The 27,392-nt window shown below is 39.6% G+C and overlaps 2 protein-coding genes across 4 annotated transcripts in view; one reads left to right on the top strand and one right to left on the bottom strand.

The window, feature by feature from the left end:
• The window catches only part of RB195_017038 (uncharacterized protein), a gene marked incomplete at both ends in the record, with an annotated part of 70,434 nt that extends 60,745 nt beyond the window's left edge, over positions 1 to 9,689 (top strand). For all 3 annotated transcript variants that reach the window (XM_064183851.1, XM_064183850.1, XM_013439007.2), the window contains 5 exons: positions 1,278 to 1,353; positions 1,430 to 1,533; positions 3,608 to 3,705; positions 6,537 to 6,735; positions 9,572 to 9,689. In XM_064183851.1, coding sequence (XP_064039731.1) covers positions 1,278 to 1,353; positions 1,430 to 1,533; positions 3,608 to 3,705; positions 6,537 to 6,735; positions 9,572 to 9,689 — 595 coding nt within the window. The remainder of the gene's footprint in view (positions 1 to 1,277; positions 1,354 to 1,429; positions 1,534 to 3,607; positions 3,706 to 6,536; positions 6,736 to 9,571) is intronic.
• A 3,490-nt stretch (positions 9,690 to 13,179) lies between these two features.
• RB195_017037 (uncharacterized protein) lies at positions 13,180 to 17,983 on the bottom strand (the record flags this gene model as incomplete). The annotated part of the gene is made up of 2 exons (XM_064183849.1): positions 13,180 to 13,438; positions 17,781 to 17,983. 2 exons carry the CDS (start codon positions 17,981 to 17,983, stop codon positions 13,180 to 13,182), a joined length of 462 nt encoding a protein of 153 aa, XP_064039730.1.
• Between the last annotated feature and the right edge of the window lie 9,409 nt (positions 17,984 to 27,392).

Raw genomic sequence — 27,392 nt, 5'->3', positions numbered from 1 at the left:
TATTCTTGTTATTTTTAACAATTTCCCGAAAATCCTAAAAAAAAAAAACTTGGACTTTCCTGAGCGTTGAAGGAGTAACCAAACCTTCGAGAGTTCCGTTTTCATAAGATAAAATGAAGTGCTATCTTATTTTGCGTTTACACCTGCTTTGAGGGCAGTGTTTCACGACGATGTGTCCAGGAATAAATCGGGAGGACTATGGGAATACAGTTTATGGTTGTGAGCATAAACACCATTAATCCACCCCAGCAACCGAGATAAAGGCGTGTGAAACAGTCTTGTGTGATCCTATCTCTCCAACGATGCAACTTATGACGGGTATTACAACGATGTCAATCAGCAATGGTCTGCGATTGTGCAGGTGAAACAGCTCCTGGCACTTATTCGACTTATACTAGCTGTCGGTTATATTGTGAACATTGATCGAATCTCTCGCATTCGCGTTTCGCGTCCCATCGCGTAATAAGTTGTATCGTAGCATGGAAATATTATTACAATGCTGTTTCACACCTCTTTATCATAGATAGCTGAGAAGAATCAAGCACGGTCATGAACATATTCGTGAACTGTGCCCTTCGAGTCCTCCTTATCTATTCGTGGAGGGATCCGAACATCGTCAATTTCGTGAACAGCTGCCTTCAACGTTGAAGGGTTGTAATCGGATTGTTTATTTTGCAGCGAAATTCTGGTTTTAAATAGTACACAACAGCGGAAAAATCTCGGCAGAGTTTGCATGTTTTTACCGTATGTTTCCATCGCTAGGATAGAGTCATATCTTTTGACTTTTTCATAGTCCATAGAGCAGTGCAACTAGTGTATTGATCAGTGCCCATGTAATGATAGTACAACACAGATAAGGGAACTTTTGATTGGTATTATATGGTATTTGAGTTTTTTTTTTTTTTTTGGAGACGTGTCCTCCTAATTCCTTGGAATTCCGTGGAATGGGGTTCTAAAAAGCAGCTACGAAACAGTTAATACCCGGTGAATAGTGTTGAGAATTCTGTGAAACTGAATTCTGTGTGTGTAGTACGGTTATGGGCGGGCAGCGCGCCCGTTTTGGGCATCAAAAAATGTCCAATGATGTTTGCCGAGGCGTTTCGACGTTGTGTGCGTGTGCGTGTGTGTGTGTGTGAGTGAAGAGTGTCCGAACGAACGAACGAACGAACGCGAACGAGCGATCGACGGCGATGAGCAAGCCGTAGAAACACATTGTGAGAGGGGCGCTAGGAAGGGACCGCACATGCAGAAATCACATAACAACCCTCATATTTCAGTTGCTATAAATGTTTCTCGGATGAGCAAAGTTTACTGGAACATATACCGAAACATAAGGAATCGAAACATTTGAAGGTATGTATGAATGAGAACGATTTTTCTATTCTTACTCCAATCGATTACTATTTAATGAATCCAGTTACGAAATTAGGTGCATATCTGTCCGTTCTGTGGGAAATCGTACACACAGGCCACCTATCTGCAAAAACATATGACAAAACACGCGGATCGAACGCGAGCGAATCCACTTGGAGGGTAAGATGTTGAAGTTTGTTTTGAAGGTCATTGACTCTTGGCACATCGGCGAAAATAACGATTTTATGGATGAGAAAAGTTAGGAGGCTAGTGATCGCATTGTCACTTTCTGGTGTCAACTAAGTCAAGCTTCTCGTAACGTTATTCTTTCGTAACGTAACGTAAATGGAAATAGTTCCGCTTTGGCTAGTGACTACGACTTTTCCTTAGCTACTCCTCTGGTTTTGTCTCATAGCAACCACAAGTTGTCGGAATATCGAGCGATACACGGAATGAATTACTCATTCTTAGACTTCCTCGAAATGCAAAAAACTGAACGCTTAGATACTTTTTTAAGGGATTGGTCACATAACAGTCACGTCACGTTCTATGACACCACTCTTCCTGGGATCTTCTGCTTCGGTACTTCCGCAGCAGAAGACGTTGTTTCCTTGTTTTATTAATGTTAACATAAGGATAACACATCTTAATAGTGTTCATAATCAAAATTAGTAGGTGTGCAGCTCCCCAAGCGGAAACATTTTGAGTCGAAAGAAAAAAAAACAGGAGGAAATTCGTGTAGTATAGAACCAGTCCTTAATTAATATTTTATTTTCAATTTTTACGAGAAAACGAGCTAAGTACATAAAAAAACTGTGAAATTCTGCCGAAACACAGCTTTCATTAGATCTGTAAAATCATGTCGATTTTTTTTTGCGGTGATTGGTCAATGAGATCTGCGCCTCTCCTGCGAATGGTTACGTGCACTTCGGTAATCTATCGCTATTGGTCTATATTAATTAACAGTAATACGCGCTCTAAAAATCGCACTTTTCAATATCGATGCTGACGTTTTTGCTGCATATTTATCAATACGGCTCTCATTAGACGTGTAACGAAACTAATATAGCGGATTTTGGGATTTTATAAGCGGTTTATTTGTTGGGATTTTTGTGGCGAAAACCCGCTAAATGGCCTCAATTCTGAAAGGACACCTCTATTTCATTATGATTATTGAAGCGTTAGTTTTCTGTTAGGGGGGATCGAGAGCTGTAGTTTTTAAATTATCTTATTTTAGAACATATAGAATTACTGGATTCTCTTTTCAAAGGGTTCTTTTCATTCTTCTCTATCTTCTTTTTCTCTTCTTTCTTTTTTTTCGTAAACTACTGAATGCTGATTTTTGAGAATCCCCCTGTAGAACATTGAAAACATCTTTTCCACTTATTCATTCACATTCCCTTTGAATAATTACCTCTTAATGATTTCTATAAATTATAAATAAGTGCTGTCATCAAAAACCTGCCTCTTTCGACACTTTCCCCGAATTTTCACTAAGTATTACACTTTTAAGGACGAAATTTTCTCATAGAACTAAGCACCACCTGAGGTGAATATCAGGCAATTGAAAAAAATGCACGCCTACGTCTTTTTTCGCTTTGAAAACCGTTTGTGATGACCGTTTAGTTTTTCGAGCATTAAACGATTGTTTTTCAGCCTAAAGGCATCGACGCTAGGAAAAAGTGTTCCCGCAAAGAAAAAGCTGCGCACTTTTGATCGCGCTACGAAAAAAAAAAACGAGACCACTAGTTCAAGAGATTGATGGCGAAAAGTTCGCGCTTAAACAAATTTTTAAGAACTATTTATTAAGGCATTCAATAATTTAGTAATTAGGGTAAATTGAACGTCAAGTCATTGAGTTATATATACTTTTTTATAATACAAAATAATATGGTGATTTCTTCAGTTCCTCAGCTCCTCAAAAGCTTTCGTTGCTAGGCTTAACTTTTCCGGGAATTTTTTTTTCAAAGTGCTACGTAAAGGACGGAAATTTCCCCGACACGCTACTCGGGGGCGCCGCTCGAGTCGATCGATCATTCGCCTCGTTGACGCACCACGGCGACGAACTACATTTCACAAATGAAGAGACTAACGAGGGACATCTGAGATCCCTTTCTTTTTTCCACATGGAAAGAAAAAAAAAGCTGATGAGCCGACTACGTAGTATTGATTAATTTTTTTTTTGTGGTTGTAAGCTTGATTTGAAGAAAAAAAAAGGAACAAAAAGACATTTTCGATCGTCACCTTCTTTCAGTTTCCGACCAGATTTCCCTGTCGATCAACTTGACCTGAATTCACCGTGGAATGGTTTACCGATGCCGGACAATTCGCATACGCAACAATTCGACATCAGTAAGTTTGAAGAAAAAATCGCTTTATTGAAGAATGTTGCAGAATTTAAAAAAAAGTAGAAGCAGGGTTTTTTTTTTCCCGCAGAGTTGTCTAGGTCTGGACAGCGTTTGCTCTGTCAATTTAGTGTTGAGTTCTTTTTCCTTGACGGAATTTTCCCCTCAAACAGAATTTTTCGATTGAATTTGGATAGATTTCTCTGGATCTAACAAAGCACTGAGTGGAAAAATATGAAAGAAACCTCTAAATAGACAAATATACCTCGACACATCCGCTGATTTAGCAAGAAAAATCACAAAAATTGAACTCAACTTCTGACTTCATCAGTATTTTTCTTTTTTTTTTTGGTTTTTTGCTTTTGTTTACACGCTACGGCTATTCACGCTGCTACATGCAACATTAGTAAGAAAATGGCACTAGGATTAGCATATAGCACATTTTTTTTAAATATGATGCTAGCAAGTCATGGATTAAGTGACATTTTAACAAAATTTTGCACGGAATAATGTTTTTCTTCAGCATAGCCTGTGTTTTCTTAGAATATTAACAAAGATCCACACTTTTATGCGAGATAATCGCGTTCGTCACATTTTTTGAAAAACCTTTCTTCTAAAAAAATAAAAAACTTTTGCATGATTTTTCTGTTTGTCAGCTGCCTTTAAATACTATTACTTCGCGATTCTATTAGAAAACGCAAGTTTTATTCCTCTGGGATAATTCGATAAATTCCTGGCTAACATTCTTTCCATAGCAGAAACGGGACCAAATGGTGCATTTTTATTTTTCTGCATAAGAAAACGATGGTATTTGAATGAGAATTTTTAAATTAGTCGGAATGCCCACGATTCAAATACATGAATTAGTTGGAGAGCTGAAAAATTAGTCGAAAAGTTGAATTTTCGAACAATTCGAGAGGTTCAAAGTCGGTTGTTCGAATATTTGAATCCTCGAAATTCACCCTGTAAATTATTGTTGTCGTAAGTTGACCGCAGATAGTTTTTTTTTTTTTATTTGTGATAATTCGATTGCTCTCATAAAAAGTGATTTGGCTTCTGGATCGATTCCACGGTAGTAGCAGGAAAGAGCGATCGATCAATGAGGTCGATTTACGCGCGAGTAGATGGAATTGTGCGATATGAATGAACTTTCCTAACTGCGGTTATTGTGAATTCCTGGTTAGATTCAGGATTATCTTCGGAAACCTGAGGTCCAATCTATGAAGAAAGATTTTAGGAGAAAAATCCTCCCTCTCCACTTTATCCTTGGATTCCTCGTTTATTCAAAGAAATTAATGGAAGCTTTTCATCTTCATAGTGTTCATTATTTTTCTTTCAAAAATTCATTCTTCTACTATATTTGTTAAATCTTAGCGGACCCACTATAGAATAACTTTGCTATCCATAAACCAAATTAATAGTCGCAATTGCACTAAGCGTACCGCAAAAGACGGTAGTTTTTACACACACACACACACACAAACAGATGAACGCCTAACGCACAGAACGTCCTCATCGATACCGTACGCCGAACGACGACGTTTGTCGTCGCGATTGCTTTGCAATCGCCAGTGCGGACCTGTACAGTTGACCCGAAACCGGTTTCAAACCTCCTTCGTCTGTTTCTTTACGTACTCTATGTTTCTTCTCGTCTCTTTACACTCAACTCGACCTCTGCGCCTCCATTTGTGGCAGTTGACCTGATTTGCAGTATATGTCCTATGATTTTTTGGCCGTGGGAAGGAACGGTGAAAGCGAGGGATCGACACAAAAATGCAAATAACTATTGGGGGAAAAAAGTTAGTGGACAAACGAAAAAAAGAGGTTTGTAATGGGGTTTTGGGGAGGCGAAAACTCGTACAGGACAGTAGTAGTCAGCTGCCGCATTGTGTTGTTTTCGCGTCGCGTCGATGTGCTCGTGACACATCCGCCATGCTGTCGTACATGTTCATGGATTATCCGCTGATATGAACATATGGCAGCACTTGTTGTCGTGGTCGACTTAGTGCAGAGGCGTGTAAAGTGCATCTCTGTGTCGGTCGCTAATGAGAGAGCGCTTCGATAAAACTGCTGCATGTCCTTAGTTGCATGTACGAATGTCACACCGGGGGCTTCGGGGACTGAAACATTTACACGTTAGAAAGGTGAACGATGCCGAGCATTCTGGAATGTTTAGCAACTATAATTAGTGATAATTGGTGTATAATTAAAGAAATGTGTGCGTATCCCCCACACAGCTTTAAAAAAAGCCATATCGCCTATATGTTATCCTGCAAATTATGGCCATATAGTGATTTTTCCTGAAAGTCATAACCTCCATAATTGGAAAACAGCGTTACCCCGATCTTTCTTGGCTTGGGTCAAAGTTGTGAACAATTTATTTAAATGGTGTATTCTATAACGAGAGAGAATCAGCGATCTGCTTCCTCTTGTCGCTACATCGATGGATAGTTAGGAACGTTCCTGTAATCAGCCACATTTGTTCAGAGCCATGCAGTTTACACTACAACTTAATTTTTAACGGAATATTCATTTCCTGATCCCATAAAGGGCATGAAAACTCCTTGAAGCGCGTATTCGACCACTACCATCTATACAGACATTTTAGACGTTAGTTGAGTTAGTGCTATGTGGTGCAGATAGTAATCGATCGATGCCGTCTACGTCTCTACTATGCCTTACGGTGTTCTAGATGAGCTAATCTTACTTTATTAATGACTGTTGCTTAGTACAATCACTAACGTAAAAGGAGCAGAAATGAATTAGTATTAATCCAGAATATTTCTTAGTTAAATTTGTAAATTCCTTGAAAATATTACAATATTCGTATAAATTCAGATCACTTCGCTAATCAAGCGATGATGTCACAAGCGGTGGCGAATCACGGGAATCCGTACAACAATCCAGCACTACAGAACAGCGCCTTCACGCAATTGCTGAACTTCCAACGGAATGCCAACGCCGCCGCCACCGCAGCCGCTCCACGGTACAATTTCGACTATCCGGCGAACACGAAATCCAGCGATCGGCCTGCAGGGTGAGTTGTTTATTCTCAGGAACATTTTCTCCAGGAATGTGGTATTTTTGTGGTTAAAGTGATCTGTAGAAAATAAAATCCATAGAAGATTGGCAGAAGAATACATGTATAAAATTAAGCAGAGTGTTTAAGGAACAAATTTGAATAAATGATGAATACCTAATTTTTGATCCTAACATCCTTTAATAGTCTTTCGTGGGAGAAGGGAACTTAATGAGAATAAAAATTAAGAATGGAAGATGTTAAAGTATAAGAAATTTATAAAAAAAAGGATAAAGTCACTGGCGTATCAATCCACTCGGGATGCGCCAACGCGTTTTTTTTACTGGAATTCGTAATCGTTGAGGTTTTTGAACGCGTGGTGGCTTTTTACAATGACTTGAGGGGGCCAGCCGATGATCAAGTCAGTGTTTTTATCCTCCCAGACAAGTCTGGTACCAATTAATCGACCCCGGAGGGATGAAAGGCTTGGTTTGCACCGGGGTGGTTTCGAACCCTCGACCGTGTGGCTACAACGGACCTCTAACCGACTGCACCACACCTGCCCTAAGAAATTTATAAAAAAAAAATAAATTTAAGAACAGTTCTACCACTTCACGCTAATTTTTAAAAAATATTCTTCTTAATCCCATTCGTCCACTACTTCCAATAACAACCTCATCTGAATAGAGGCAACATTCATGTTCGCTTTGTCGAGAGAAAATTTTGCTATTTTTGAATTGAATTCATTGCCAGTAACAATGAAATCAGCAAAAATATCAGATTCAATTTATTTAGCTAGTTCGTGTGAAATCGATCGATAAAGAAGAAACGGGCGGGTGTACGTGAAATTGTCGTAAAATGTTCTGATGGTTCAGATTTTATACTAGATGGTTCGAAACTGCCCTGGACTCGATAAGCTTTTCATCCCTCTGAGGAGGTCAGCAAATTGACAAAGACTCGTGTGAGAGGATAAAAACACTATTCTGACACATCGGATGATACCGTAAAGTAACTGCTGTGGTGGCCAGAAACGGGTTCATATAGCTTAAACGATTTTCAGTTGAAGTCAAGCGGCGGCGCTGGTGCGGCTAATCCAAAGACGTCGATCAATACTAAGCACTTCATCCTCTTATTTTTATTGACAAATACACTTTTCATAGTTGACAAGAGATTCAGCTGCGGAAAATCTTTATCGATTGCTTCGACATCGCAGGTAGCATTCCCCTAGTTCCCTACATGAACCACCGCAGAAGATTTCACGTAAGGCTAATTGTGATCCAAGCTTAGTTTGAAGGATAAGCAAAATAAGTGAATAAACAAATAAATAAGGATAAAGTTTCTGGCGTTAATCAACCCGCTTGGGATGCGCGCGCACGTTCACTTTAATTCAGAATCGTTTGAGGTTCACGAACGTGTAACTGGCCTTTACAATGACTTGCGGTGGCTAGCCGACGTGTCAATCCAGTGTTTTTATCCTCCCAGATAAGTCTGGTACCAATTTATCGACCCCGGAGGGATGAAAGGATTGGTGGGCACTGTAGCAGATTCGAACCTCCGATCGATCATGCAGGAAGCGGAACCTCTAACCGTTACACTACACCCGCCCTAAGTGAATAAATAACTTTGAAAATGTAAGACGCAGAAAATTCTTATGGAATTCTGGAGCCTCTAACGTCGCGGGAGCTAATCCTGTGGAGCTGTGATTGTTTTGATGTATTTCAGTGTCTTCTCCGCAAGAATCGATAATTATACGATTTTCTAGGATATGATTTTTACGTTAGCACAATTAATGTCCTAGTGGTAACGATGCGATGAAAAGCCATACCATTCAAAAATTGCATCGTAGGTTTGGATGCAAAATTTCTCAAATTGCCTGATTTTTCCTCTCAGAATGTGCTACTCTTTTTCTTTAGTATGTAGTAATTTTTTTGCCAGCTCAATTATAATTTTTTTTAATTTCTTTTCGGTGCTTATTCAACGCGATCAATACAAATTCGCAACATTTTCTGACTGACAAGTGACTTTTTTCGAGGTTATGGGAAACATTTCACGTGAAATGAACACCACCATCTATTTGTCTTCCTTATCCCATCTTCCTGTTGATATATAGCTCAGATTCCATAGTCTTCTAGAGAAGACATGCTCACAACTTTTTTTTTTCTTTTAATGGATTGGCTCACTTGCTATAAGGAGCGTTCTCTTTAAGAGATTAAAAGGGAATTCTCTAAAAATTTGTGATAGTTTCAAATTACGACATTCACCTCTAGGAATGGAGCCTAGTAATGGGTCTGTTATCGTATATGACTACCGTAACGGCCATTTGTACTGTCGTCAGCTAACTGTTCAAATAAAATGATGATTGCATTGAATTTATTCAGATTTAGCAAAAGTGCACTCTAATATCAAACCTCCGTGTTTCCATACGTGGATTTCCGTGAATACGGTTGAACTGGGATGGTGTTAGCGAAAATAGGGAAATTTTGGAGGAAAATTTGGGAGGAGCAATTTTTGAGGAACAGTAATTCTGGTGGATCTTTTCAAAGTGTCTAAAACTATTACTAAAACTAAGGATTAATAAACTAAGAAAAAATGTTATAAGCAAAGGAAAATGCCGAGATAAATAGTAATTGAATAAAGTTGGAAGTAATAGGATCAATACAAAACAAGATGTAGAGAGATTATGCGTGCGATGACTTGCGACTAGCCCCGCCCACCGCCTCCGCACCAATCACTGATTTCGGAAAAGGGTGCCCGAGAAAATGTGTGAAAGTGCTTTATGTTCGGTTTCACGCTGCCGAAATAGATTATTTTTGAACAATTCGAATTCTTTGAATTATTTCCGATCAATTTTCAGATTCAACATGATCACGCCGCTTGAGAACATCCAACGTTACACACAGCAGAGCGGCTCAACAGCTAGCACTCATCAGCAGTTCTCGTCTAGTATAATCAACCAAATGAAACCGTACTAGTTCGTGTCGCGACACACTTGTATCCGCGTTAGAGAATGTGGTGGTGTCGTCGTCTGCGTAATCGATTATCGATCGTTGGACCTCGATACGGGCGCTACGCCCCCATCACCGCGTATATACACAAACACACATGGTACCCAGATCTTTCCCGGACTCTTGGAGTCCAACTAAGCGTGAAACGTCAGAGACGGGATTTCTCATCACATACACAAACATACGCCCCGCCCTTCACCCGATTTAGTTGAGCATTTAGCGTTGTCCCTTGCCCCCGTCCCGCTTATCTTCCCCCGTACGTTTATGCCCAGTGCTCCGCGCGCACCTTTTTCCCCGGCCCACCCCATCCCCTACTTCAACTACGGTATTCGATTATTTACGAGAATTCGCAAGTTTGTCTTGTGTGTTGAATAGGTGACAAGTTTTCATTGTTTTTTGCGTAATTTTTGATTGTTTTCTCGTTTGATTTTGTTCTTTTTCTTACTTGGTAAGGCACGAATCCGACGATCTAGACACAATTGCGTATCTGTTGGTTTCTGGTTTTTTTTTTTCTTCTAATTTTTGTATGTCACTCTCACACTCTGTCGTATTTTTGCCAGTATTGTTCTTAGGATCGAATTCGGCCAATCCAAACCGTCGTGTTCTATTGCGACGACGAGATTCGATAAGCCAGCAGGGTAGCATCCTCTTCCTCCTCATTCATCCCTTTATCCTTATCCTCGTCCTCCCTCGATCATCCTCATCACTCCATGATGTGCTTACACAACACAAAATCGCCTTGACGTCTATCCACGACAGTGTGTTCGTCTTAGTAATGCTGAAAACGTACCGTAATACAAGTACTAGATGTTTGTGCTTCGTCGCTTCATGATGAGGTCAACTAGCACAACGTCCCATCACAGAACACTCACACACCCATCATAGACATTCCGACCGCAAAACAAGTTTAAAAATGTGAGAAGAAAGTCCAGAATTAACTTTCAAATCCACAACGATTAATGTGCTAGTTGCGTTTTTTTCTTCTACGATCAACAAAAAAGGGACGTATTGGTATCTGTGCTAGTTGTACAATTCGTAGTCGACCAGAGCACTGCTGGTTTCTGGACAACTGCCATAAAACCAGAAAAGTGGCGGCACGTTTTCAGGATCAACGTACTATTGTTTGTGTTCCTTTGCTTTAGTGTATTACTAAGGTCCCAACTCTCGGCCCCGCATCGCGCCCTCAACCACCCCCGCCCCACCGCACCGAATCCCCGAGATCGCCAAGCGATCCTCTGCTCCCCGTCATCAGCGAATCCCAGCAATCTCTTAATCTCAACAGCCATTGTGATTTCGTCCACGATGACGTTATCATCTGATCCCAGTAAGTACAAGAGATCCCAGTTCGTCACCTCCTTCTTTCACCCATTTCATACATACCGAGTCTCGGCTGTATGTAGCGTAGCGTACTTTCTTTAGCGTAGTGACAGATACAATCCACAGCAACAGCTCCTCTTATTCTTCCGCGTTCATGCTAAACCACCCATGTTGACCCGTCCCCCGTTCCCTTGACTGCTCAGTGTCTAACGCTGACTAAATAAACATCACCCCTTCATAACCACCCACTTTTACGCGCGCGCGTCGCAATTCTGCAGTTTTTCGTCTAGGTTTCGCTGTACAGTACCCCGCCGCCCCCCGGATTTTCTCTACCGATCATCATCTGGGTTTTGTCGTCGTACACACACACAGACACATACACAACTATGTATTTTCGTTTGTTTGTAGTTGTATGTATGCTTTCCGAAAGTTTTCTTTGTCTCTTCTTTTGTAATTCTCCTTGTTTACCCCTTTTTTGAATACTGCCCGGTTAAGCGACGCTTCCCCGGTTCACCAGAGATCCGTTGTGTAGATTTCATACCCTGTGCATTGTTCGAATACATTTGCTGTTTAATAAATATTTATATAAATATGATTCTTGTTGGTTTTTTTTTCGGGCTTATAAATCCTTGTACTTAACGGTTTGACATCACTATTTCACTGCGTCACTCAAGAGTCATTGATTTTTCTCAAGAGTCAGTGATTTTTTTCGAATTCCTTGGAGCTATTATTTATTTTTTAAGTTAAATCCGTGAAACATAAATAGGTAAAGAGGTTCCGCATGTACGAAGGTTCACTGGAAAAAATACGAATCACATCCTTGTCCTATGCTCCAAACCATATACTATAGTCGAATATCAAAACGACATTAAAGGCATCACTCCACGAATCTGAGGAGGTACGGATTCCAGGTGGAGTATCCGTATACGGGGTCGTAGATTATGGAAAGGGGGTGATTCCGTCTATTTCTTCCTAATTGCGGTAAAAACGACTCGGAAGGTACGGCTTCGGGCGTTCTGGCGCACTATTTCCTACAAGGAGTTCGGCTGGAGCGCGTCAGCTTTGTGTGGCGCCGCATCTTCCGGGCCGTTTTTTACGGCAATTAGGATGAAATGGATGGAATCACCCTCCTCTCCATAATCTACTATCCCCTATAAGAATACCCCACCTGAAACCTGCACCACCTCAGATTCGTGGGGTGATGCCTTTAAGCTCGGTGCAGTTGCGCAAGCCCCTGCGCTATTGAAGTGGTACGGTGGTAGTGCGGCGGTTAGGATCGAGTGGGGACCCTTGCTAGCACCACTCATCGCTGGAGTTCGAGATGGTCTCCCAGCGATGCCTCAATCGCAAGCATCATCGCGCCGCTTCGAACGCAATAACGAACGTGACCATAATATTTTTAAATGCAATGATGGACCAATATTTTCGTGTTCTTTCCGCTATCTCCATGTCACATATCTGTGGTGAAAAAGTTTCGGAAGAGAGCAGTGTGCCGGAAATGCTTGGAAGTCTTCAGCCGTTCTTAACTATGAAGAAAATATGTTCAGATTCAGCCGGACGAGATTTAGCCGCTGCGCATAGTGTTTTCGAGTTTTATTTTGAAAAAAAAATATGAAGTAAAGTTCTAGGATGACCACACCCATCCCGATCTATTGCTCTTTTGCTGCGAATATCATCAACAAAGCGTTCCATTCGCGCCTTTCAAAACGCATTGTTTGCGATCTTTTCAACAAATGACTCATGAAAACTGCATCGATCGTTCACAAAGCCCACGCCCTAGCTCCCGCTGATGATCTGTTCGCGGTCGTTTTCCAGAAATTTCCCCCACCCTCTTACTGCAAATCGACCTGCTGATTTCATTTCGTTACGAAATTTGTTTGTTTGTTTGAATTTCGTGATGTCTCTTCGGCAACATTGATTTGCACCATCTGTTTTGAGCTGTGGTCCAGGAAATTGCTGGAGTTTTGGCTTCTTTAGCTTTGGATAGTGTTTGATATCAGATCTAACTGTTTCCAAAGCATATAAACTTAGTTTCTAAAACTTTTTCCGATGAGAAGCCTACTGTCGTTTATTTTTTAAAGAAATACTTCTTAGATAGTGGTCGTTCACTCTAATCCTTGTCACTAACCTGAGCAGTGAGTTATCCTTGGTGATCGGGATCCAAGCATGTTGGTTGGGGAAAGCTACGAGAGTTTAGTTCTATAGACCACCGAACACAAGGATGAGGATATGGATTTGATCCAGAAGCCGCCGACTCCCAGCGACGAACAATATCCACAGCGACAAAATCCAATCGACATCCGGTGCGGTCGGGCAGTTGCGTAGGTGGTTGCGCTCGAGGTGCCACAGCGAATCCAACGGCGGCGATGAAGGCAGGACCAACGCTCGCTGCAGTTGAGCTGTAGATATGAATGATGATCCCATAACGATGCAATGTCAGCCGCTAACTTAGGCAGCTGCACGAGGCATCAGGTCATTTTTGTCAGACCATAACTAAAATCATCCTAATAAAACAAGTATCTGATAACATTAGTGGCCTCTTCATTGCATCATGTCATCTTTATCTTGATGATCACTGTTTTGATGAAATTATTGTAATGTTTTAGTTACTAAGAAATGGACTAAGAAATGGCTGGAGGCATTAAAATAGAGTAATAAATTGATTAAAATGGGCTAATAGATCTTAGTAACAGTTCGCTGGACGGAAATAGAGTAATGGATCTTGGTGTCGGAATGGATCTTGGTGTCGACGACCCTTCGATGTCGATAGTAAATCAGTACCAGACTTGTTTGGGGGATAAAAAAAACTGAATCGATACATTATCGAGCCTCTCCAAGTAACTCTATACGCTAATTACCACCTATGTTAACCTCAAACGATTATGAATTAAAGGCATCACCCCATGAATCTGAGGTGGTACGGATTTCAGGCGGAGTATTCGTATACGGGATCGTAGATTAAGAAGAGGGGGTGATTCCGTCCATTTCTTCCTAATTGCCGTAAAAAACGGCGCGCAAGATGCGGCGTGCACAAGGCTGGCGCGCTCCAATCGACCTCGTGTGGAAAATAGCGCACCGGAACGCTCGGAGCCGCGTCTTTCGGGCCGTTTTTTGCGCCTATTAGCAAGAAATGGAGGGAATCACCACTCCCTCTCCATAATCTACGACCCCGTATACGAATACTCCACCGGAAATCCGTACTACCTCAGATTCGTGGGGTGATGACTTTAAAGTACTTTAATATACCGCTAACATTTGAAGTTTTAGCATTAAGTCGAAGTATTGGCGACTTTGTCGCAATACACTTTGTTCCACATTACACGGCAGCATATGTTTACACAGACAGTCGCGTTGTGAGTTCGATCGGAGACCTAAAATGTGCGGGCTCCAGAAGTGTGTACGCAGCTGCGGACGCGTCGCGGCTCCCAACTGACAACTACATCTATGGTCATATCGAAACGATATGAAGCACGGTGCAGTTGCGTAAGCGGTAGCGCTCGAAGCGGTGCTTTCGAGCGTAGCGGTTAGGATTGAATGAGGACCCTTGCTAGCACCAGCACTCATAACCACAGTGCGCGATCGTCCCACCTCAATTTCAACAGCTTTTCATTTCAGCACCGCGTCGCGTCGAATGCGGCCGCTTAAGCAACTGCATCGTGGTTTGTGTCGTTTCCTGCTATATGATTAAAAGGATTAAAATCAATACCATAGACATCGATTTCTGCAAAAATTGCTCCATCCTTGTAGGTCCTAGTAAGAAAATTTGTGAAGATTGAAAAGGAAAACTTGGTTTTATTTTTGTATTGTTCATGAATTTTTGAAAACTATGAAAAGCATTCTCAAACTCGATAAATATGTTAATTCTATTCGTAGTAAGTGAGGAGCACGAAAGTGCGAATCAATTCCTTCAGTTCTGGAATGGTTAAAGGCATCACCCCACGAATCTGAGGTGGTACGGATTTCAGGTGGAATAGTTGTGTACGGGATCGTAGATTATGGAGAAGTGGGTGATTCCGTCCATTTCTTCCTAATTCCCGTGAAAAACGGCCCGGAAGATGCGGCGCGTGCACAAGGCTGGCGCGTTCGAATCGAACCCGTTGTAGGAAATAGCGCACCGGAACGCTCGATGGCGTATCTCCGGCCGTTTTTTTTCGGCAATTAGCAAGAAATGGACGAGATCACCTTCCTCCCCATAATCTACGATCCCGTATACGAATACTCCACCTGAAATCCGCACCACCTCAGATTCGTGGGGTGATGCGGATTTAAGCAATTATATTGTTTATGAGCGTAGACTAGAGCTATCATATGGTTTCAGCCCCAACGTAGATTTAGGAAATGTAGGACTTAAACGTATAAGGACTAACAAATTTTCTACTTATCTCTCGAAAATATCGAGGAATACATGATTTCCTTGGATTTTTTGTTTTTTTTTTCTCAAAGTCATTGAAAATATTGCTTCTAACAAAACGTTTAGAAAAAAAAAAACAAATAGAGTAGCTTAGCTTTAAATTGATTTGCTCAAGCTGTGGTCAATATTGGTTTTAGAAGAAAAACAAATGTTTATGTTTATGTTTATGTTTGTTTCTCCTCTTCTTTTTTTGGATTTTTCATGGGTTAAGACCTTACATGATATAAATAAAAGGGTCAGCTACGATAGTGCTTTAGAAGGAATCCATGATAATTGGAAAAGTTGCTTACGCTTGTTTTTTTTCATTAACTCTTCAAAGAGGATTAAATTTTATATTCTCACGTTGCTGAACCTCAAAAATCCACAACATCTCCGCAGGAGGCAGAAGTTACCGGCTTCAATACGAAGGAATGACTTCACCCGTGTGAGAATCTATGCGGCTATCTCGAAACCACTCGTTCAATAAGTCAGGAAAGAGCTTGGGGCGCCATTTTCTGGATTCCCATTATTTTTTCCCAAATCCAGACTACCCTTATGCTATAACATTGCTCCCGCAGTGGAACCACATGGCGATTTACGGTTGTTTTTTTTTTAGTTTATCCACGATAGCTCCTTCCGATCCACTGCGGTTTCGAATTTTTCACCTGAGGTTCGAGTTTGATAGTTCCTGACTGAGTGTATACGGTTGAATGGGCGCGCAGATTTTGATTTCAGAATAGTTTCTTTTTTGAGTTATCGTTTCCGAGTCCCATAGAAAGTTCGGTTTTGTTTTTATATGCGTTTTATTGTTACGGTTGGGATTTGAATTGAATACAGACAGTATATGGTAGCCCTTCCACGTTTGGCTCTGTTTTGATTTGAGCTCTCTCATTCATCGCAGGACCGAGATTACGGTAGCCGGTGGGGATTGTAGTATTATAATTACAATAAAAATATGAGTAGTACTACAATATCTATCATTATTTATTTGTTTGTTGCTATATTATGATAAATTGCTGAACTTTTTTTAATGATTGACTTACTCAGCTATCTATTAATAGGAGAAAGAAAAAAATGATTTTTTCACAACCTCGTATACCCCCCCCCCCCAGAAAGAAAATTTGCATATTTTTTTTGCTTCACTCCGATGGTTAGGAAGTGTTCGTAGGGAATTTTTGTAAAAAAAAACATCTATTTCTAAATAATATATTATAATAATAACAAAATATAACGAAAAAAATAATAAATAAATTATATATATAATAATAAAAATATCTATTTCTTGAAGATTGGTAGCCTGGTTTGGGTAAAATTGTAAAAGTCGTGCCATTTTCCTTCAGAAAACCATCAAACCACTCATCCACAGTGATCCGGATGGACTGCCAGCCACCTTAGGATTTTCCTCTATTCCTATATCGACTGTCGTTGTTTTTATTGTTGTTCTTATTCTTTTTCTTCCACGCTATAACATTAGGCGCGTCGGAAACGAGCACACGACGATTGAATGTCAGACAATGCGCATCGATTTTTAAGTGCAAGCAATGCGCCCTCTTTCTCTCTGTCTTCCATCCTTCTACAACCTTTTTCTCACTTTATTTTTATTTATTTTTAATTGAAATTGATCAGCTGTACAGCGCGAATTGTTTAAAGTTGTAATAGGTTTGATCGTCGCGCAGTTTTGGTGTTTATGGATGAGTAAACAAGCTAAAAAAAAACCACGTAATTTTTCTGGATACCTTAGAGAATAGTTCATAGCTTTTTCTCTTCCTTAACCATAAATAGCCAATCGGTTTAGTGATTTGTGAATATTAGATCTCATTCAGTTCTAAGCTCTACTATTCCACCGTTGTCACCTAATTGTTTATTTATTTATTCAATTATATGTTTACGTACAGCAGTACAAAAAAACTAGGATCAAAGAAAGATTTCGGCACTAACTTTTTCTCTCCTTTTTTCTCTTTTTTTTGATAGTTACAGCTTTTTTTGAGATGATCCTTTCGCAATAACTGATCAGGTGGTTCTTCATTTACGGATAATACGGAACTTTTCTTATAAAATTTGCTCCCAAAACCTGGGACGTTTTATACGAGTTAACCTCTACCACAACGGTGTCTGATCTGTGACGGGGAGAGGACTTCAGATACTATAAATCAGTCAGTAACCTGGATAACCTTCGATAAATAAATAAATATTCTTTGTTTAATCAACCAATGCATTCTTATGCGATCGGCAAAAAAAAAAGAGAAATGGTCATTTTTGCCGTTTTTTTAATTAAAATACCACACAAAATCAAATGTACTTCTATCACATTCTGTTATTCTTTGAATTATTCGATAATTTTGACAACTCACACCACTTTTCTTTGCATATTTCCTTGTAACTGCGCAGTTCGTTGCGTCTCTGCGGCCAAAAGGACATCTAAGACAGTTGTCTGCGTCTTCGTGAACGACCGGAGCGTGACCTCGTTGAGGTATGCTGTCGCGTATCCGCCGGCATATCCACTGGGCACGTAAGGTCTCGGATGCATTCCCGGAGAATCCGCCGGGACCTTCATTGCCGTTCTCCGTTATCTACGGACCCTTAAGGGCATCACCCCACGAATCTGAAACGGTACGGATTTCAGGTGGAGTATTCGTATATGACATAGTAGATTATGGAGATGGGGATGATTCCGACCATTTCTTCCTAATTGCCGTAAAAAAACGGCCCGGCAGATGCGGCGCATGCACAAGGCTGTCGCGCTCCAATCGGACCAGTTGTGGAAAATAGCGCGCCAGAACGCTCGAAGCCGTATCTTCCGTGCCGTTTTTTACGGCAGTTAGGAAGAAATGGACGGGATCACCCTTCTCTCCATAATCTACTGTCCCGTATACTCCACCTGAAATCCGTACCACCTCAGATTCGTGGGGTGATGTCTTTAAAGCCTAGGTCGAGCGTAGCATAGTTGGTAAGCGGTTTCGCTGTAACTACAGGATCGTTCTTTCGGAATTGCCTCATCGTCAACCAACCGTTTCATCCCTTCATCCGTCTGGAGCCGAAAAATTGGTACCAGACTCGTCTAGGAGGACAAAAAACACTGAATTTAGCCCCCACAAGTCATTTTATATGCCAGTTACACTTTCGTAAACCTCAAACGATTCTGAATTGATGTGAACGTGGGGGCGCATTCCCGTCGGGAATCAACGCCGTGGTGCACTTTATCTTATTTTATTTTTACGGATAAATGCACTATGCGTGCAATGACTCACTTCCGCCTCCTCCTCTTCACAACGTTTCTAATTTGCACAACGTGAGGGCAGTAAGTGTAAACTGGCGCTCGGGCATCGTTTACTGTAGTGTCCGAATACTTTCTATTAAATATTAATATAAAAGTTTTGTTATTTATTCATGAGATACCTGTAATTAATTCTTATCATTTATTTGTTTACTGTGTTTGTTGGTTAAATGTTTTCTGAACTAGTTTTATTGTTTGTTTATTAAATATTTGTATATTTAAATATTTTACTAGCTTACTCGTCTACGAAATTACTATGCGCGGAGCGAAGAAGTTTTCATTCTCTTCCAGAAACATACATAGTCTGAGAATATGTCGGGGATTTTTTGCAAACCCATTAGAAATTTGTGTATGATCTCTTTAATTGCTATTCTACTTTTTTATGTACATATTTTATCTCATTCAATTTTATTTTGATTTTTTTTTAATCTTTTATCCTACTTTAAACTTTTTTAGTTAGTTCATAATTGGTCAACAATAGTCTTTTTTAGTATAATAAATTGTATTATTTTCTTTTTTTACATCAAGTTAGCATATTTTGTACCATGTATTACATATCATTTCATTATGCTATATTTGAAATCATCCATTTAATTTTTTTTTCAAACTATTCCTCGAAAACTCGGCCTCTTCATACATACGATCTCTAGTAGTTCTGTGGCATCATACAGTACACATATGTTTTTTTTTTAAAGTTTATTCGCTAGAAACACTTTTTCGTTACGGTTTAAAAAATTATGCAAGTCTATTACTTTGTTAAGGCATAATTTATCTGAATTGGAAATAAAGAGTAAAATATAAAAATAGATAGATAATTTGTGAAATATGAAGACAATATGAGTTGTTCTAGCTCACACTTTCTCCATGCACAAATGAACCTATATTAAAATCAATTTTGAGAAGAAAAAAACAATAAATAACAATACCCACACAACAACAAGGAGCCTACGGTATTCTAGAGCTGGAAGGAGAAGTGTAGGTTCGTAAACATAATGAAAGAATCCGTCGAATTGGTTGTAGTTGTCCTAGACTTCTCTCTGATCTCCACTCCCTTCCCCCTTCTGTCCTTTCAATTCGCTCCGCCTTGTGAAATCAAAACACTTCCCTCCCCTGTCATACTGTACACTTTGGCTTTTGTTTATTTATTATTTAATATTCTATTTATTTGTCTGTTTATGTATGTCTGATATAATCCCACATGTGTATGTATGTATGGATGGATGGATGGATGCACTTGTGCTTTGCGAAACTAATCGATTTCCTTCTTTTCAACGTTCTACGACCTTTTACATTCGGCTAATTTTCGTTCGTAATCGAATTTGATTTTATTGATCAATTATAATGATACATGAAATATGTAAATAAAAGCATATACGTGGATTAACATCAAAATTTCGAGTGAGATTTAGAGTTAGCAATTCGATTAGCGGTCTGAGCCTTAGCTATGTATGTAATTCCAATGAATCAATCCTTTCTTGATCATAATTAACTGTTTCGTTGGCGACTTTACTTGAAAAGTTGATACTTACTAATTACTTAAAAAATACAAGAAAAGCTCGAGTTTTTCGATTTAGCAATTCGATTAGCGATCTGAACCTTAGCTATGTAATTCCAATAAATCAATCCTTTATTTGTCTGTTTTTTTAATTCCAATAAATCAATCTTTTATTTGTCTGTTTCTTTAACGATTTTACTTGAAAATTGATAGTTACTAGTTACTTTAAAAGTACAGCAATAGCTGCACTCTTCGATATCAAAAAAGAAATCCAGTTTTCTTCTGCTTTTCTCAAAAATTCATTGCATCTATCAATTCCGTGTAACGTGTGTGACATCATGGGCAGATCACTGCGGATCACGCGTGAGATGGTTATGGATTTTTCGTGATGAGATATATAACATGGTGTTGATCGAATCGATTACTGTTCAAATGTTCAACTTGTCCTTTATTGAAATAATCCGCGTTTTTTCTCCATGAAACTAGAATATTTGAGTGATTTGACACTTCGATCTTCGGCTTTTCCACCTAATTTAATATTCGTTTATTCAAACCTTTGAATACCATTTAAGTCCTTGCTATGGATCTGTTGCTCTGAATGTTCGAATACTCAAGTCTTCGAAACGACGTGAGCAGTAAAAAAAAATGCCAAACAATAACTTCGAATCACGTATTTGTTTATTCGAATATTCGAGAAAACTATTCAGTTGCTAACTATTATTATCACATATTACTAATTATTATTATTACTTTTTACTACTGTTATTATTACTTATTATTATTATCTTTCACACCTAAGTGATAATAATAATAAGTAATAATAACAATAGTAGTAACCAGTAATAATAATTATTTATTATTACTATTTTTCATTACTTTCCTTATTTTCACTTATTGAAAATAGACATTGTACTCGGGTGGTAGTGGACCTTTTTAAAGGATTTAGATCAAGCCCCTTCGAGATTTTAAAATTGATCCAGCACGTAGGCTGTGGATCATTCCCCAAGATATCACAATTAATTGTTTTATGATCTTTCCAGTCATCTTATTTTAACAGACATCGTACTATCAGGATGATCAGAATGATTTTTGCATAATCTCATACATTGCCTGCGTACCAGACGACGATATGTTGGGAATCGATTTTTTCGCCGACCTCTTCATCCACACTATTCTGAAAGTTCTCCTTTTTTCACCAGCACATGTATTAAGTAGCGATCAAATCAATGTACTGTAAAACACAGCGTTAACTTCATTATGTTAACGTATAGGAATAGACGTGTGCCGAAGTGAAGTTGTGAAAAAAATCATCATAAGAAAGAACAGCTGCGTCTCGTATGACAAAGTGCATAATGGTTTTTTCCATGTCATCGTTCTATGACTACACGCTATCGAGCTAGGAAATTCTGATTAAATTCCCTCTCGAGAATTTCGCCTGGATAGGAAGACAGAAAGAAATGAAAAGATTGTAATTTCTAGTGTATTTTAGTTCTATTTTAGAATATTCGAGAAGGCAGTACGATTGGCAAAAACAACACTGATTCACTCACTCATTGTAGCTATACTGTGTGAGAACATTACAGTATATCTTCAATTTGTATCCTAAAATCCATTCTTTAGTTCTTATAGCATTGCTATATTACAATTACTTGAAAATATCATATAATTTGGCCGGGTGTGGTGTAGCGGTTAGAGGTTCCGCTTCCTGCACGAGCGATCGGAGGTTCGAATCCGCCCCGGTGCTCACCAAGCCTTTCATCCCTCTGGGGTCGATAAATTGGTACCAGAATTGTCTGGGAGGATAAAAGCACTGACTTGACACATCGGCTAGCAACTGCACGTCATTGCAGGGCCAGTTGCATGTTCGTAAACCTCAAACGATCCCTGAATTGAAGTGAACGTGGGGGCGCAACCCGAGCGGATTGATTAACGCCAGAAACTTTATCTTTATCACATAATTATTGGATACGATAATTATGTTGGCTTTATTTTGAAGGAAAATTACTAGGGCATTAGAAATATTTGTAGATCAACTTAAATAACTAGGATTAATCGGATCAATTCAGATCTAAAAACTTCAGCGACGATCAGAAATAATTTTCCGAAGCCGAGGGTACAATTCTTACATATGCAGTTGAGTGATCGCTGACTTCGTATCCACAACTAGATTTAAATTTTTAAATTTATTATTATATTATATTATTATATTACTTATTATTATATATTATATTATATTATATTATTATTTAAATTTCTTAAGTTTTTTTTTAAATTTAAATTTAAATCACTAAGTCCTTAACGGCAATCATTTCTCTGTTTTGCACAGCAGCTTGTCCTTAGATGAATTACATAAATACTCTTTATTGCGGGCCGAAATCCATAATTTGGTTGTTCAGCAAAGTGCACAGCAATTTAATTTACCGAAAGAGAATTTTCTAACGAAGTTCGCGTGTGTTAATCTATAGATTGCCTTTTTTTATTTGGTCGAACTTATTACCTTTTATCATCGAGGATCACCGCCTAATGACCTCAAGTGCATTGGCACATGTCCGAAGGGGCGTAATCGGAGCAGTTCTTCTGCCACGCATTAACATAAGTGAATACAGCTGTGGTACCCGTATCGCTACACTCCTTTACGACCACGGCTTTTCCTTCCACACATCCAATCCAGTTCTTACCTAGAAATTTACTTTCACATACTTTCGCCCCAAATGTGGGCAGAAGAAACGTTTTGGTGTTTTGCAAATCGATCATTTAGATGACCACGATCTGTCTGGTTCCGTAGAATTTAAGCGTACACTTTCTAGGTCCCATATTCAATATTTGTTTGTCAACTAGCTGTAGAGAATGTGTTTTCAACAAGTAGCGCCTCGAAATAAGTACAAAACACTATGACGCGATATATTGTACCTTTCCTAACTGGTTTTTTCTATGCTAACTGCTTCATTCTACAGTAGCTACATCCATAGAATTACATTTCATATTGATGTCGTCCTGAATTCGCTCAACAGACAGCTAAAAACGGTGTTTTCCTCCGAAATGAAGCAATATTTTGAAGGATTAAGGATGAATTGCACGACGTTGATCAATCCCTAAGGGTATGCGCCCACGCGTTCGACTTTAAAGGCATCACCTCACAAATCTGAGGTGGTACGGATTTCAGGTGGAGTATTCGTATACGGGATCGTAGATTATGGAGAGAAGGATGATTCCGCCTATTTCTTCCTAATTGCCGTAAAAAACGGCCCGGAAGATGTAGTTTCGAGCGTGCCGGCGCGCTACTTTCTTCAACGAGTTCGATTGGAGCGCGCCATCCTTGTGCACGTGCCACATCTTCCGTGTCAATTAGGAAGAAATGGTTAGAATCAATCTCCTCCCCGCAATCTACGACTCCGTATAGGACCATAACCCACCTGAAACCCGCTCCACTTCAGATTCGTGGGGTGATGCCTTTAATTCAGACCCGTTTGAGGTTTATGGATGCGTCCAGCCCATACAATGTGTTGCGGGGACGAGTTGATATGTCAGGTCCGTGCTTTTCATCCTCCCAGACAAATCTCTGACACCAATTTATCGACGAAGAATTTATTTATCGATTGAATTTATCGGCCCTTAGTTGGCGCTGGGATACATAGTTTTGAACCAAATATCGATCGTAAATTCGCAGTGAAACCTCCTACCGACAACACTATATACGCCCCTGAAACAGTATGCTGCATTTGAAAATTTATCAAATGTCATCATTAGTCGTAGGGTTAAGTGTTCAACGAAATTAGTACTCTAATGGCAAAGTGCGGCGATGCTGCGTGGGACAATCCGAGATCAAGTTGGGAAAGAGCATTAAAAAATACTTTATCCAGAGTTAACAGATATTTAATGGTATAATAATCCTTTTTTTTGGGTGGGGGGAGGGGGGAGCATTGTTCGACGAAGAAGAACAATTGACGCGCCGAAAAAAAAGTAGTCCCACGCGCTGGAAAAAAAGAAAAAAAACCGTTTAGTTGTGAATGTTTTAACTTCAGAAAGTGGATAGAATAGGAGGTAGGATTGGTACGCAAGAATTTTTTCGGTTGTAAATGTGTTTTCAAGCAAATACTTCAAGAAACATTTTACCTGAGATGCGTCCTGTTCTTTATTTTTTATCTAGTTTCTTTGGTTGCTGATTTCTGAACGTTTAAATTCGTTTAAATTTTTAGTTTTCGAGTTTTTTTTTCTCACAAATTTTCGAAAACTATAATGTCCATTTTCCGTTGAGTGAATGAGTTTTTGATGATGTGACTGCTTCGGCGGAAATTTTCTCTGTCATTTTTATCAGAGCATCTACTATTTGATGATTTGGAGATTGGTTAACGAATGGGTAGTACGTATTGATTAACGTTGACCAATGAATCCAGGATTACAACGGTTGGGAAGAATGAGAACTATTCCTACTATTCCTTTTATTTTCAGATCACTGGAACACCTATTAACTCAAATCCATAATGGAAGAGGCTGTACTTTGACGTTGTTGAGCTATTCCTTCAGCCTGAGCTTCGGGGGTTGAGAAGCAGGGCGCATTTCATCGTCTTCCCTTCATACAGAATAAAATTCTGAGGTTCGTCCATTTTCTATGTAATATTCATGTCCATACTTTGGTATATTATATAGTGTATGTAGGTATGTTAGTCTTTGTAATTTTTTTTTTACAATTTTTTGTTATTATGTTATTATTCTTATTTTTTCCTATTCAAAAAGAAATAGTAATAAACACACTAATTACACAATTTACAATTCACGTTACAATTAAACGTTGAAAAATCCACCCGTCTCCCGGAAATTTTCTTGAAAGATTCCTTTTTTTATGTTTCGGACTTGTTAAGGTAGTCTTTTTCAGCGAAGCTTTCCAAAAAAGATTATGTAACCCACTAAAAAATTATGCTTTATGCTCAATCACACCTCAATTTTGGGATTTTTTCTGCATTGCCAGGATTTTGTTTAAAAAACAACAACAACAGTTTCATTATGTAAAGAAATAATCGTGACAAATTCTGGTGCATCTTTCCAGAATCCATGCCTCTTTATGATATTCGCATTTCGTTTGTCTATGCTTTCGATTCACTTAATTGCTGTTTAAAAACACATGTAATTTTTTTTCGACTACGATTAACGCACTGTGGACATCCTCCTAGAATAGTTTTGATTGACCCGTGTTTATGTGTCTCCAACAAAAAAAAAAGACTCGAAAACACTTTCCGTTCCGCAGCACCAACCTCAATTTCCATGTACATCATAGTTCTTGTCATGTTTGTTGTCCCGCGAAATGTCAGCGCGCGGCAAAAACGGCGCCAACACGCCCAGTACGCAAACTATAAATATTCACATAATGTTTTTGCTGACCCGTATTTTTTTCTATTTTTAAGTCAAGCTAGAGCTTTACAACTCTCATACTACTTCGTTATTTCGTCGTTGTCTTAACCCCTTCCGGTAAAAAGACGGATCCAACGAATTCAGACCAGTCAAGAACTACAACCTTGACCAAGGAATCGATTCCCTTCAAATTCTCCAATATGAAATAGAATTTTCGACGCATGACGAAGATAGAGGATGTACGATTGATCAGATGGAAGTTCCTACGAGGAGTTCTCGGAAGGCTACATACTCTACAGTAATGCGTGGCCCCATAGTGGAAGAGAACTCAACGATGCACATTTGTCTGTCACATTTCCATCAATGAATGGTGTAATCCCCGTTGAACTGACTCGTAGGCATTGGTGCGATAGGGAGGAACCGAACCTTGCTCAGGTAAAAGGGGTCTAACCCATAGGATGCAGCTCAGGTGATGGGGATGCCTTCCCCGGGGTGCAGCTCAGATGATGGGGATGATAACCGTGCAAAAGTGAAGGGGATCGGAGCACCGGCTTCGACTATCTCATCTATTCTCGTAGGTACTGATGGCTGTCCTCTGCTCATCAAGGGAATCCACCCTGTCTAGAGTACTGGAATTCCGAATGAAATTTGTCATCGCCTCACCTACGGACCTCCCAGGCAGCAAAGATAGAAGTTCCACCTAAAAAACCAGTGAAGCATAGCATATTTTATGTTCTCTGCCTGATCGATTCTCCGCCAGTTCCTTGCATCCTCTGTTTTAGATCTTTTAGGAGTTTGGAACGTATTTTTCTCTTCAACTTCCATCTCTCTTTAAAGGGTAACGGATAAAATCCAGGGCGTTGACCAATCCCTATGGGGTGTGCTTGATCCCGTGTTCAATTCGGAATCTTTTGAGGTTTATGAACGCGTGTGCAGCCTTCAAGGTGACCTGAGGGGGCGAGCAAACATCTATAGTTAGTGATTTTACCATCCCATACAGGTCTAGTACCAACTTATCGACCTCAACGGCTTTATTGGCACCAGTACGGTTTCGAAACATTTATCGCGCTTTCACAGCCTAACCTTTTACCGATCCTGCTACACCCGCCGATCATCTCTATTTACTAGGAAGGAGGCGTTCTAGATCGGCGTTGATTCTGAAGGTGTACGAGTCGGCTCTTGGATTTATCTGACCATCGACAACACTTCTAGCGTGCAGTCAGCGTTCTTAACCTTAATTAAATTGAATTAAGTGGAACCGTCCGAAATGACGGGTTATTGGTTATCATTAACACTCGACATTCGCTCCTCGTCTTTCGCTAAATATTCGACGGTGATCTTTGTTTTCCCCTTGATCGAAGTCTGCCAAGAATTTTCCGTGACCGAGAGCGCGATCAATGTTCCCTTATCCTCAAATCTTTCTTCAAATGTTGGTAAAGTGCATCCTTTCCTGGTGTAGCGCCACCAACCAACTTTTAGCAAAGTTGCAATGATGGTGGTCACCTCCAGAACAGAGTTTTTACGTTACGGAAACTTCACTTGCGATTGTGCCCCAATTTTTGAATTCTCCATCTGAATCCGTCTTCTAAGTGTAGTTTAGCTAAATGGGAATAATTCGCATCTACTGCACAGTCAAAAATTCTAAGATGATGCTTAGGATTATGATTAGGCTATGATCACAAGTAGCACGCTATCAACATCTTTCTACGAACTATTTGCTTCACCACTCTCCATGTATCGCGGGGAAGAAAATTCTGGAAATTTTTTTTTTCTGAATTTTTTTTTCCAGAGAATTCAAAACACTTAAACAACAACATGATATGCTTATTTTAGGTGAGAAAGTCAAAC

Source organism: Necator americanus, chromosome II, assembly GCF_031761385.1.
Source record: "Necator americanus strain Aroian chromosome II, whole genome shotgun sequence".
In the NCBI taxonomy this organism is placed as follows: Eukaryota; Metazoa; Nematoda; class Chromadorea; order Rhabditida; family Ancylostomatidae; genus Necator; species Necator americanus.
Note: the sequence above shows the minus strand (reverse complement) of the source record. Positions and strands in the feature narration are given on the sequence as shown.